Genomic DNA, 13,422 nt, shown 5'->3' on the forward strand with positions numbered 1-13,422 from the left:
GTCTCGAGGTGGCGCAGGAGAGCAGCGGAGAGAACCTGGCGCAGCGACGCGGAGGGCGCAAAGAGGCGGACGACGCAGTCGGCGAGGGAGTGCAGGCGGTCGAACTGCACAAACACAGAGAGACGCACAGAGAGACGCACAGAGGAGTGGTGGTCGTGGTTACTTATGCTCCCACCGAAGACGAACATCCGTGGAGGGATGCAGGCAAGGCCAATGAGTCAGATGCCTTCTATGACCTCCTGTCACAGGTGCTGGCTAAAGTGGCCCCTCGGGACAGAGTCATCTTGTTGGGTGACTTCAATGCCCGAGTTGGTCATGATGCTGGCACCTGGTCTGGAGTGATTGGAAGGCATGGGCCAGATCAGCTCAATAACAACGGTAGGAGGCTGCTAGATTTTTGTGCAGCCCATGGGCTTGTAATTACCAACACGCTGTTCCAGCATCGGCGCATCCACACAACATCATGGATGCATGCCGGGTCCAAGCAAGAACATCTGCTGGACTACATAGTGATGGAACAGCGGATGCGGGCCCATATCCTTGACACCAGGACCTACCGTGGAGCTGATCTCCCCACTGACCATCAACTTGTCATGTGTAAGATGCGCCTGCCATTCCTCCACTCCGGTGGTGGGTGTACACCCAGGACCCCATTCAAACCCATAGTGGCATGGTCTCAGCTAGCTGATGCAAGTTGCAAGCGAGAATTTCATCATCGCTTGCAGCTGGGGTTGGCATCGTCCCCCACTCCTTCTGATGTCGAGGGGAAATAGGCGAGATTTAGGACTGTGGCTCATGCAGCTGTAATGACTGCTTTGGGTATATGGTCTAGCGACAGGCCCACTCTCATCGGCTACAGCATCCCATGTCAGTGAATGAGGAGGCCTACCGCAGCCTTCGCTCGGAGGTTCGGAGAGCTGTGAGGCGCTGCAAGGATGGGTGGTGGTCGTGGATTGCTGAGGAGATGAAGTCTGCCTCAATGGCCCGCGATCACAAATCGCTCTTTAACTCCATAAAAAAGTAACCTGCAGCGCCACACCTATCAACATCATTAGGGGAAAGAACGGTGATCCAATCTCCGACCCCCATGAACAGGTTTGCAGATTTGCTGAGCATTTCAATGAGGTTCTGGGGTAGGGGAAATCCCTCAGCCAGGAAAATATCGTGGGACAAAGTGGGGATGACCCTGCTGAGGCTGCGGTGCCTCAAATATTGGAAGAAGTCACCCCCTGTGAGTGGCTTGCTGAGTTGGCATCTGTTGATCCAGTCTGAGACCAAGAAATGCACCGGGCAGAGATGAGCTCCCAAGTGAAATGCTTTGTGAGGGTGGCATTTGCACACAGACTTCCCTACATGACATCATAACAACAGTCTGGACCACTGGATGGGTTCCGCAGGATTGGAAGAATGCCCTGGTGGTCCCCCCTCTTTAAGAAAGGGGACCGCACAGATTGTAACAACTACAGGGGCATCTCATTCCTCAGTGTGCCGGGAAAGGTCCTGGCAAGGATTATTCAACATCGCCTTGCTAGGAGCGCTGAGGAGAGGCTTGTGGAGCCCCAATGCGATTTCAGGAAAGGGCGGTCCTGCACAGATGCCATATTTTCTGTCCGTCTGCTACAGCAGAGGTGTAGGGAATTCCAACAATACCTACATCTCTGCTTTATGACCTGTTCAAGGCCTATGATACGATCATTAGGCCTGGGCTCTGCGTTGTTCTTCGTGCTTTCGGAGTCCCTGACCCTCTGCTCACGATCGAGGACCTTCATGATGGTGAGTGGGTCCGGGTAAAACTACGTGGCTGGGAGTCGGAGTCATTCCCTGTTCACCTTGGGGTGCGACAGGGATGTCCTCTGGCTCCCACATTATTTAACATCTATTTCGACCACGTAGTTCGTGAAGCCTTCAATAGCTGGGAGGCTGATCGATGCCCAGGTTCGGTCAAGAGATGGCACCCTATTGCTCATTCATGTTTTGTTTGCCGATGATCTGGTAGTTGCTGCTCAGAGGAGTTGTAGGCGCTGCTGCTGAACCTGGAGCTTGCCACTAAGAGCTGGGGCCTTACCATCAGCCCCACAAAAACTAAGCACCTGCCTGGGTATTTTGAACCATCGGACACTCCACCCCCACAACTCCCAATTGGTGATAGGGCAGTTGTGGAGAGAGTGGAGAGTTTCCCATACCTGGGCAGTGTGCTCATGACCTGCTCCGGTTTGACAGCAGAGGTCTCACTCCAAAGCAGTCGAGCGGCATTATTTCATCAGTTGCGTAACGCTGTGTGGAAGCTACCTGGTCTGTCGCTCCGCACGAAGCTTCAGGTCTTCTCGACCTCAGTCATTCCCTCCCTTCTCTATGCTTGCGAAACGTGTACCCCCCTAATGGAACATCTTCGCCGGTTAGAAACATTTAGGCTGGCCTGCCTACGATCCAGCTCACCGATGGACAAAGTCCCATCGGTGAGCTCCTCCGGCAGGCAAGGCTGCGTTGGCTGGGCCATGTAGCCCGCATGCCCAATCACCGCATGCCTAGACAGCTTTTGTTTGGCCGGAGGGGGCTAATCGGGCGTGGCACGGGCTAGAGAAGAGATGGAGTGATGTGGTACAGGAGGACGTGGAGCTGAGTGGACTTGCCGATGACTGGTACCAGCGGTGTCAAGATCGGCCTCAGTGGAGGAGGCTCGTGAAGGACGCTACTGGGCAGTTGGAGGCAGTCGCCCTCCAACAACAACGGAGGGCGGAGGAGCGACGCTCACAACAACGAGCGGAGCGCCGGGTGGCTAAAGCACAGCAAGTTGGTACAGTAGGGGGCACAGGTGGTGCATCAGCCAGTCATCTCGGTTATCTTGGTCAGTCGACCCGTGGCACCTGCTGGGTCTGTCCCGTGACCTCCTGCCAGCGGGCGTTCGACACTTCACGTGGCCTCAAGGTGCACATGGCCTGGCACAAGCGTCGTGGTGACGTCACCGCCACTTAGTGGCGAATGGCGGTTGTTGTTGTTGGTTGGTTGTGGTGGTAGTGGTGGTGGTGGCGGTGGTGGCGGTGGAGAGCCGCATCCAGAATGGGAATCATTTGCTCCTACGGCAGGAGGACTCCGGCGAGCTGTAAAGCTCCGTTGTTGTTGTGTAGTTGTTGTTGTGTAGTTGTTGTTGTGTTGTTGTGTAGTTGTGTTGTTGTGTAGTTGTTGTTGTGTAGTTGTGTTGTTATGTTGTGTAGATGTGTTTTTGTGTAGTTGTGTTGTTGTGTAGTTGTGTTGTTGTATAGTTGTGTTGTTGTGTAGTTGTGTTATTGTGTAGTTGTTGTTGTGTAGTTGTTGTTGTGTTGTTGTGTAGTTGTGTTGTTGTGTAGTTGTGTTGTTGTGTAGTTGTTGTTGTGTATTTGTGTTGTTGTTTAACACGCAGGCTTTCGCGACCAATATTATTCATAATCAACGTTTTTGGGTTTAGATCGCGTTATTTATAAATGTGTCGTAACCCTCCACCACCCAATCTAGTATATAATTACAATGACCCCCGCCCCTCAAATCGTTGCACCTGATGAGTTAATGCTGCTCTATATAAGAACGGGAGACACAGCAGAGCCTCACCATTCTGGCGAATTGCCCGATGATGCTGTATGCAATTACCAGCGAAACGTCGTGCTACTCAAATTGTAAATGTTGTGGTTTCACGCTTCAACACACCGGTGTGGGGCTAAAGCAGTGAACTATTTGTCTTTTGTCAACGTGACACTTTTTAAAATCCTTTAAATGAAGTTCACTTGCTTGCGCGCTTATGACCGTGCAAATCTTTCGGTCGTTTTTAACCCACTTCCCGTGATCCAATCGAGCTGACATTTTGCACACAGACTCGTTGTGCGTGACAATTTCTTTTCGTGAAAATTTTGTTCCAAAATTGTACACTTTTTAGGTGAATTTTTATTTATTTAATTACCAATTGCTTAATGGTGGCAGGCAATAATCTGACCCATAGGTGGCAGCCATCTCAAGCCAGAGGACGAGAGGACTCTAGCCGCCCGTTTCAAAGACCAATGTGGGCTGGGTTGTGGCCCATTGAACACGCATATAAAGGATTTATAGTTAAAAACTTTGTTTTTACGGGTTCATTTTTAACTGATTGGCCGTGTCGGGTGGTGGGAGGGTTACGACACATTTATAAATAACGCCATCTAAACCCAAAAACGTTGATTACGAATTGTGTTGTTGCGTTGCATTGTTGTTGTTTTTGACGACACAGCTGTCCGCCAGGGGGACACGGGCTCACAACGAGGCACTCGTTTAGGTCCGAGGCGACCTGGGGTGGGGAGGCTGGGAGGGAGGGCCCCGCACGCACCCTGTCCAGGCTGCAGTCGCTCACGATCTGCACGCAGGCGCGGTCCGCAAACTCCGCGGCAAAGGCTCTTCCTCCTCCTCCTCCTCCTCGCTCTCCTCCTCTGCCTCCTCCTCCTCCTCTTCCTCCCTCACCTCTTCCTCCCTCTCTTCCTCCTCCTGTCTCTCTTCCTCCCCCTCCAATTCCTCCCTCACCCCTTCCTCTTCCTCCCTCTCCTCCCCCTCCCCCTCCTACCGCCTCTCCCAGCCGCGTCCCGGCCGCCCGCAGCGCCACCCTCAACGCCGCCAGCAGCGGTGCCCTCGACCCCGACTCCCACGGCCGGACCCGGGCACCCGGCCCCGACTCCGGGCGCGAGCCCCGGGCCCCGGGCTTGCCCCCGTCGGGGGGGTCACCGGGGCGGTGAATGGTCAGCGTCGCAGAGCAGATGTGCCGCAGGTAGCGAGACCATCGCTCCTCCGCTCCCTCCTCCGCACGGTCGCTATGCCTACTCACGGTCGCCGCTGCGGCTTCTCCTCCTCGTCCACCTCCATCACCACCTCCACCACCTCCACCACCACCACCTCCTCTTGTCAGGAGGAGGGATCGAAGGCATTGCAAGGATTGGAGGCGGCTGGAATGATAGAGTCCTGGCGAGTGAGCACCACCAACGCCATCGCCATCATCGTCGTCGTCGTCGTTGTTGTCGTCATCGCAGACATCATCACCAACATCACTACCATTGCGACCACCACCACCACCGTCAAGCCGATCGGTGATGTCGCCCTGGTGATGGCGATGGTGGTGGTCGTGGTGACGATGATGTCGTTGATGGGGGAGGACGCCGCTGACGTCATTGTTGACGTTGTTGTTGACGTCGTTGTTGACGTCGTTGTTGACGTCGTTGTTGACGTCGTTGTTGACGTCGTCCTGGATGCTCGTTGTCGGTGTTTGAGCGGCGACCTGGCCAACTGGGGAACACATCACCATCATCATCACCATCATCATCACCATCATCATCACCATCATCATCACCATCATCATCACCATCATCATCACCATCATCATCACCATCATCATCACCATCATCAACATCATCATTAACACATCAACATCATCAACATCATAAACACATCAACATCATCACCATCAACATCATCAACACATCACCATAATCAACAACATCATCAACATCACCATCAACATCATCAACACATCAACATCACCATCATCAGCATCATCACCATCAACCCACAGACTCACACAGAGACCCATAGACTCACACAGAGACCCATAGACTCACACAGAGACCCATAGACTCACACAGAGACCCACAGACTAACATAGAGACCCATAGACTCACACAGAGACCCATAGACTCACACAGAGACCCATAGACTCACACAGAGACCCACAGACTCACACAGAGAGACCCATAGACTCCGTGAGCCCGTGTCCCAGTGTCTCCCTGTCCCCGTGTCTCCCTGTCCCCGTGTCTCCGTGTCTCCCCGTGTCTCCGTGCTCACGCTGTATCAGCCGAGACGGCTCCAGCTGCTGTCCCGGTCCCCGCGCTCTGTCCCCACGTCTCCCGACGCGGCCTCCACCTCCTCCACCTCCTCCACCTCCTCCACCTCCGCACCGCCTCGCCGCGTCTTCGCCGAGCTCTATCAACTGCTGCAGCTCCCTCGCTCGCTCGACCGCCCGCCCGGGAAGAGCCCCCCGGATCACAGCGACCGCCAAAGCCATGGAGAGCACGGGGGGCACACACACAGGGGGGGGGGCTCTGGGGCGGAGACAGGGGGGGGGGGAGACAGGGGGGACACGTTACCCACACCACGTGACCCACACACCACGTTACAACAACAACAACCGCCATTCGCCAACTAAGTGGCGTTGATGTCACCACGACGCTTGTGCCAGGCCAAGTGCACCTTGAGGCTACCACGTGAAGTGTCGAACGCCCGCTGGCAGGAGGTCACGGGGCAGACCCAGCAGGTGCCACGGGTCGACTGACCGAGATGACCGAGATGACTGGCTGATGCACCACCTGTGCCCCCTACTGTGCCAACTTGCTGTGCTTTAGCACCCTGCGCTCCGCTCGTTGTTGTGAGCGTCGCTCCTCCGCCCTCCGTTGTTGTTGGAGGGCGACTGCCTCCAACTGCCCAGTAGCGTCCTTCACGAACCTCCTCCATCGGCAAGTCCACTCAGCTCCACATCCTCCTGTACCACATCACTCCATCTCTTCTCTAGCCCATGCCACGCCCGTTTAGCCCCCTTGATCCGGCTGAACAAAAGCTGGTTAGACATGCGGTTGACTGGGCATGCGGGCTACATGATCCAGCCAACGCAGCCTTGCCTGCAGGAGGAGCTCACCGATGGGACTTTGTGTGAGTCTATGGGTCTCTGTGTCAATAAAGCAAAGATGTAGGTCTTGTTGGAATTCCCTACACCTCTGCTGTAGCAGACGGACAGAAAATATGGCATCCGTGCAGGACCGCCCTTTCCTGAAACCGCATTGGGGCTCTGCAAGCCTCTCCTCAGCGTGCCTAGCAAGGCGATGTTGAATAATCCTTGCCAGGACCTTTCCCGGCACACTGAGGAGTGAGATGCCCCTGTAGTTGTTACAGTCTGTGTGGTCCCCCTTCTTAAAGAGGGGGACCACCAGGGCATTCTTCCAGTCCTGCGGAACCCGTCCAGTGGTCCAGACTGTTGCTATGATGTCATGTAGGGCAGTGTGTGCACAAACGCCACCCTCCCTCAGCATTTCACTTGGGAGATCATCTCTGCCCGGTGCCTTTCCTGGTCTCAGACTCCGGATCGCCTTCAGTACTTCCTCAACAGATGGCACCTCAGCCAGCCACTCACAGGGGGTGACTTCTCTCAATATTTGAGACACGGCAGCCTCAGCAGGGTCATCCCCACTTTGTCCCGCGATGTTTTCCATGCCGAGGGATTTCCCCTCCCCCAGGACCTCACAGAAATGCTCAGCATATCTGCCAACCTGTTCTTGGGGGTCGGAGATTGGATCACCATTCGTAACCCTAATGATGGTAATAGGTGTGGCGCTGCAGGTTACTTTTTTGATGGAATTAAAGAGCGATTTGTGATCGCGGGCCACTGAGGCAGACTCCATTTCCTCAGCAACCACATCGGCCTTGCCTGCATCCCTCCCTGGATGTTCGTCTTCGGTCGGGGCATAAGTAACCACGGCCACCACTCCTCGCCTCTGGTTGATAGGAAGGCGAGCCCAAAGTAGCCTGGGGCTTACAGCTTCCCACACCTCACCGCCACGCTCCCACGCCCCCTTCATTATTTTGTTCAGAAGAAGAGCCACACCCTGTTGTTTGGCAGTCTCCTGCCCCGAGTAGAGGACTGTCCACCCCTCATGGTGGCAGAGCCGGTCCACCGGACCTCCTGAATGCCACAGAGATCCAGGCGGTACCGGTCCAGCTCCCGACAGAAGAGTGGCAGCCTCTCCTCCGCAGTGAGCGTTCGAACATTCCACGTGGCCACCCTGAGTGGTTTTGCGTTGTTTCTGGAGGAGCCCTGAGGGTAAAGATTCAGTCTCCTGGCTCCGCCAAATGGGGTTTGGCCAGGAAACGTCATAGACGCCTGTCCCCCCGGGGCCTCCGGCACAAGCTTATTAATTAACATTTGTCGTCGTGGTTTAACGGTAAGTTAATTGAAGGTGGAGGGGTTACCAGCCCCTCGCACCCGTCCAGAGCCCCCATTTAGCCGCTGTGGTGTCTACAAACGCCATGAGGGGAAAGGCCAATCGGAATTGGCCCTCCCCCCACAGCACTGTCCACGACAACGTTGCCCGGCCGGCACCACGAGGAGGTAGGGGGTTGTTTCACGTGACCCACACACCACGTGACCCACACACCACGTGACCCACACACCACGTGACCCACACACCACGTGACCCACACACCACGTGACCCACACACCACGTGACCCACACACCACGTGACCCACACACCACGTGACCCACACACCACGTGACACACACACCACGTGACACACACACCACGTGACACACACACCACGTGACACACACACCACGTGACACACGTTACCCACACCACGTGACACACATCACGTTACCCATACACCACGTGACACACACCACGTTACCCACACACCACGTGACACACATCACGTTACCCATACACCACGTGACACACACGTTACCCACACACCACGTGATCCACACCACGTGACACACACCACGTTACCCACACCACGTGACCTACCTCGATTCCATGGCGCGCGCGGCCTCTCCTGGCCTCGAGAGCTGCCGTAAACCGTGGGTTTTGGTGTTGAGTTGGTGTTGTGTTTTACGACACCAACTGTAATTTTACGACACTCGACGTAAACACAGCTTCACTGACGCCTGCCGCAAAACCGAGGGTTGTTTTTTACGACACCAGCGTCATTTTACGACAATACGAAGGTAGTGGCGAAACCTGCCGTAAACCATACTTCGAATCTAGACTGCCGTAAAATATAGTGATGCGTTTTACGACACCCTCTGTAATTTTTACGCCACTTGACGAGGACACGATTTTACGACACCTGCCGTAAATTCTCACAGTTGTGTTTTACGACACCTGCCGTAACCTCCCCTACCGTTGTGTTTTACGACACCCGCCACAACTATTTTTACGACACCTGCCGTAAGGTAAACTGATCTCCGTGACTGAACGTTCCTTCAGGGCGGTGATCAATCAATAATGAATCTATAACAGCTCCATCATTAATCTATAATTAATCTATAACAGATCTATACTTAATCTATAGCTACGACGGAGCAGATCAGCGGGGATCTTACAGCTGGTAGCAAACGAAACCACCGTCTTAGAGCAGGATGTTCGTAAGTCGGGGACTGTATATTGCGTAAGATATTTTAAAATAAATGTACAACAGATCTATAGTTAAGATGTAAGAGTGTTTAGATGATTAGCTGTGAACGTCGAACGCAGCCGTTCGCCCGCGGTAGCTACACGACGGAGCAATTCGATGGGTAGCAACGCGTTCGTAAGTCGGGGACCGCGTAACATTTAATATTAAAGCTAATTTAGATGATTTGGCTTGCGGCTTATTGAACGTCCGCGGCCTTGAGCCGCCTCCGTCGAGAGCGGCCGCAAGCTCGCGGCAGCTACGGCGGAGCAGATCGACTTAAAATAAAAAAGCCGTCGCGTCCGTAAGTCGGGGTGTCCGTAAGTCGGGGGTGTCCGTAAGTCGGGGTGACCGTAAGAGCCGGGTGTCCGTAAGTCGGGGTGTCCATATGTCGATGATGCTCGTAAGTTTGGGGTGTTCTTACGTCGAGGGGATCCGAGATACGTAAAGTGAAGTGAAAGTTTGACTTGAAACTGGTGATGTTGGCGCGGCCTCGACCTTTCGGCGTCTCCGTCAGCAGTGCTCTCTCTGTCGGTGTGCTGGGGTTGGTGGGCCGCGTGGAGAGCAGCGCGCCAGCCATGTGCGTGGGCTGCGTCGTGACGGCGTTCCCCGCCCGGGGCTCCACCTGCCTGGAGACCGGCGCCTTCCTCCTCAACTTCGCCGCCTGCGCCGCCTGCAGGCGACGCGACGCCGTCGACGCCAGGGGACGGCAGGTGCGGCGGCCTGGGGAAGGTGGCCGACGGCGACGGCGGCGGCGGCGCAGTGGGGCGACCGGTGCCGTGACCGCCGTCGGCGGTGGTGGCGGTGAAGGTGGTGATGGTGGTGAAGGGATTGATGGTGGTGGTGGTGGTGACGGTGGTGGTGGAGGAGGTGGTGGTGGCGGTGGTGGTGAAGGTGTTGATGGTGGTGATGGTGGTGACGGTGGTGGTGGAGGAGGTGGTGGTGACGGTGGTGAAGGTGGTGATGGTGGTGAAGGGATTGATGGTGTTGATGGTGGCAGTCGTGGTGAAGGCGTTGATGGTGGTGACAGTGGTGACGGTGGTGACGGTGGTGACGGTGGTGGTGGAGCAGGTGGTGGTGGCAGTGGTGGTGAAGGCGTTGATGGTGGTGGTGGCGGTGGTGGCAGTGATGGTGGTGGTAATGGCGGTGGTGGCAGTGATGGTGGTGGTGGTGGCAGTGGTGGTGGCAGTGGTGGTGAAGGTGTTGATGGTGGTGGTGATAGTGGTGGTGGCGTTGATGGTGGTGGTGGTGGTGGTGACGAGCGGCGCACACGAGAGGCGCGGGAGGGAAACAATGACGGCGACGATAGCGTCGACGACGATGAAGACGACGATGAAGACGACGACGATGAAGACGACGATGAAGACGACGATGATGACGATGACGACAACGAGGAGGAGGAGGTGGTGACGTACGAGCACGTGTGTGCGGCGTGCGGCCACGCGGTGGCCACGCACGAGTTCACGTGCGCGCTGTCCGGGGGCTACCGGGCGTACGCCATGCACTGCCTGCTGTGCGGGCGTGCCGAGCGCGAGGTCAGCGTGCTGCCACACGACCCACGCTGGGCACTCGCCACGTTCTGAGGCACGCGCGCACGGATTGATGGAGGGGTTGGTGGGCCGATTGACTGATTGATGGGCTGAGTGATTGACTGATTGATGGACTGTTTGATGAACAAATTGATGGATGCATGCACTGATTCATTGACAGATTGATTGACTGATGGGCTGAGTGATAAACTAATTGATGAACTGATTGATGAACACATTGATGGATGCATGCACTGATTAATGGACGGATTGATTGACTGATGGGCTGAGTGATAAACTAATTGATGGACTGATTGATGAACACATTGATGGATTTATGCACTGATTAATGGACGGATTGATGGGCAGATTGACTGACTGATTGATGGGCTGAGTGATAAACTAATTGATGAACTGATTGGTGAACAAATTGATGGATGCATGCACTGATTGATTAATGGACATATTGATGGACTGATTGATTGACTGACTGATGGACTGAGTGATAAACTAATTGATGGACTGTTTGATGAACGAATTGATGTATGTATGTACTGATTGATTAATGGACAGATTGTTGGATGGATAGTTGTATTGAATGGTGAATGGATTGATGGATGTGGTTGGTTTACGTGTTTTTGTTATAGTTTGGTGGTCGTACTGCCCAATAAAATTCACACTTCTGGGCGCTCAATGTCTGGATGTCCTCTGTCTCTGCGTTTTCGTCCCTCTCCCTCGCTGCGTCTCTCGCAAATTAATTTTCTCAAAGACGAAACGTGGACACACCTCCCGTTTATTACAGATTAGTTTTATTCGTTCATATACCCCATCACTCCCACCACCACTCCTCCGCACATCCCAAAGAATTCACCCCTTCTACCAGTGCCGGATGATCCTAGTAGCAAAAGTAGCAAATGCTACATGGGCCCCGGCACTTTCAAGGGCCTCCGCGCTAAATGCTTTCAAGCTATCAATTCCGGTTCAGTGAATCTGCACTTGCTCCATTACTATAGTACTATACCACCCTTCAACTTTTATGAACGACTGGGTGTTTAAGGTTTGCGATTTGTCATTATCTGGCTGTATAAAAAAATACAATTACTTTACTCTGCAAGTTAAACATTTATCTGTTTTAATATTAACGTGTTTTAATATTAATGTTTATTCATTTAGTGCCCCTTTATAACAACACATGCTGCAGGCCCCGCACTAGCTTCATCCGGCACTGTCTATTACTATAGTACTATACTGCCTTCAACTTTTATCTTCATCCGGAACTGACAACGGTGCCGGGAAAAATGTTGCCACGTTTCATCAAAATTCACCCGCAGAAGCGATTCCTTCTGGGGCCGAACCCTTTCGTTCACGACACGATCCCTGACTGGCAGGGTGACATCGACCCGCATGCCGGTGCTGCTCCACGCTTTCTGCCACGCAGGGACAGCTGCCCTCTGGGCGGCGGAGTGTTGTATATATTGGGTCTTGAATTGTTTGTAAAAATAATACAAATTAAATGCAAATTGAGCGTGATTATGCTAATTTGTCTAATTATGTAAAGTATGCATTTATGCTAATTATGAAGGTGTACTGTATGAAGTTATGCAAGTGCATGCAATTATGCTAATTTATGTAATTTTGATAATTGGGCTTGGCTTCGTTATCTCGGGTTGTATTATCAATCAGGATAATATAATGATTCTCGCTTGAACTTTTACTGATTATGTCTTAGTGTGCTTATGTCAGGCCTCAAAATTCAGATCTCACCGCAGGAAACAGTTCTTATACTGGTAGGAACGAAGTGAACCAGCCTACAATAGATTATATCGTCCGTCCGTCCGTCCGATGTCCGATTAGGTGTAGCAACATCGCCCCCTACTGCAAACACTTGGCAGGACCCTACAAAAACCTTTAGACTCAGTGAGGCTTTCCTGGCTAAACAAGTGTAACATTCCCTTATAATTCCCTGAGATAGTTTTTAATTAAAACATTTAAATTAAAAATTAACTCACAGCGGCCTAAAGCCTATAGCTAGGCCTAAAGCCTAGAACTAGGCCTCAAACTCTCCCTTCGTATCGTACCCCCGCCATTTCATTTTATTACAGCCATTCATTTGTTCGTTCCTACCAGCCCACCCCGCAGGGATCTGTTAATTAAGATTCTTATGCATGAACTTAGGAAGGCACCACTCAGACTCTTCTGTGTTAAGCAACTTTAATATCGCTTTTCCACCCTTTCTCTAATATATGCACTGTCCTGTTATCAGTGTTATGTTTTTTGTTTGCATCATGGCTGCAGGTATTGTGGTCTATGCAAACATGACTCCTTGTAAAAAAAGGTGTCAGTTTTGTTGCCAGATAGAAGGGTAAAAAAACAATTACCATATTTTTTACTGGCAAATGAGGTTCCAATAGTACATCCAGATTGATTATTATTTAAAAAAATATTGGCAGAATTATTCTTAATATCAATTTTGGAAAAAGGTCTATGTATCCAACAGGAGGAGGGGGTCCACTTAGCTTGAGGGGTGGGCAAACGAAGTAAGGAGAAGAGGCATTTTTTCCGGATTCGGTTAAAAGAAATAATACCTCGAAATCACAGGGTGCTTCAAAAAAAATGTTTTATCGCTTCTGAGAATTTTGCAACAACACCACAAGAAATGTGTCGCCTCCGGGCTCTGAAGACCACCTGGAG

At 52.7% G+C, this 13,422-nt stretch overlaps 1 protein-coding gene and 1 long non-coding RNA gene across 2 annotated transcripts in view; one reads left to right on the forward strand and one right to left on the reverse strand.

Annotated features, from left to right (window-relative positions):
- Window positions 1-4,522, reverse strand: part of LOC144949886 (uncharacterized) — a 5,106-nt gene extending 584 nt beyond the window's left edge. Inside the window, exons 1-2 of the long non-coding RNA XR_013640318.1 lie at window positions 4,328-4,522; window positions 1-104 (exon numbers count right to left, since the gene is read on the reverse strand). The exon at window positions 1-104 is cut by the window's left edge and continues 22 nt beyond it. This is a non-coding gene — a long non-coding RNA (uncharacterized LOC144949886). The remainder of the gene's footprint in view (window positions 105-4,327) is intronic.
- LOC144949862 (uncharacterized) overlaps window positions 1-11,425 on the forward strand; it is an 11,504-nt gene extending 79 nt beyond the window's left edge. Inside the window, exons 2-4 of the mRNA XM_078879848.1 lie at window positions 4,571-4,759; window positions 5,837-6,051; window positions 9,771-11,425. Of these exons, the coding sequence (XP_078735974.1) occupies window positions 4,571-4,759; window positions 5,837-6,051; window positions 9,771-10,785 (1,419 nt within the window). The 3' untranslated portion in view covers window positions 10,786-11,425. The remainder of the gene's footprint in view (window positions 1-4,570; window positions 4,760-5,836; window positions 6,052-9,770) is intronic.
- Window positions 11,426-13,422: the final 1,997 nt, after the last annotated feature.

This window comes from Lampetra fluviatilis, chromosome 55 (assembly GCF_964198595.1).
Source record: "Lampetra fluviatilis chromosome 55, kcLamFluv1.1, whole genome shotgun sequence".
Lineage (NCBI taxonomy): Eukaryota > Metazoa > Chordata > Hyperoartia > Petromyzontiformes > Petromyzontidae > Lampetra > Lampetra fluviatilis.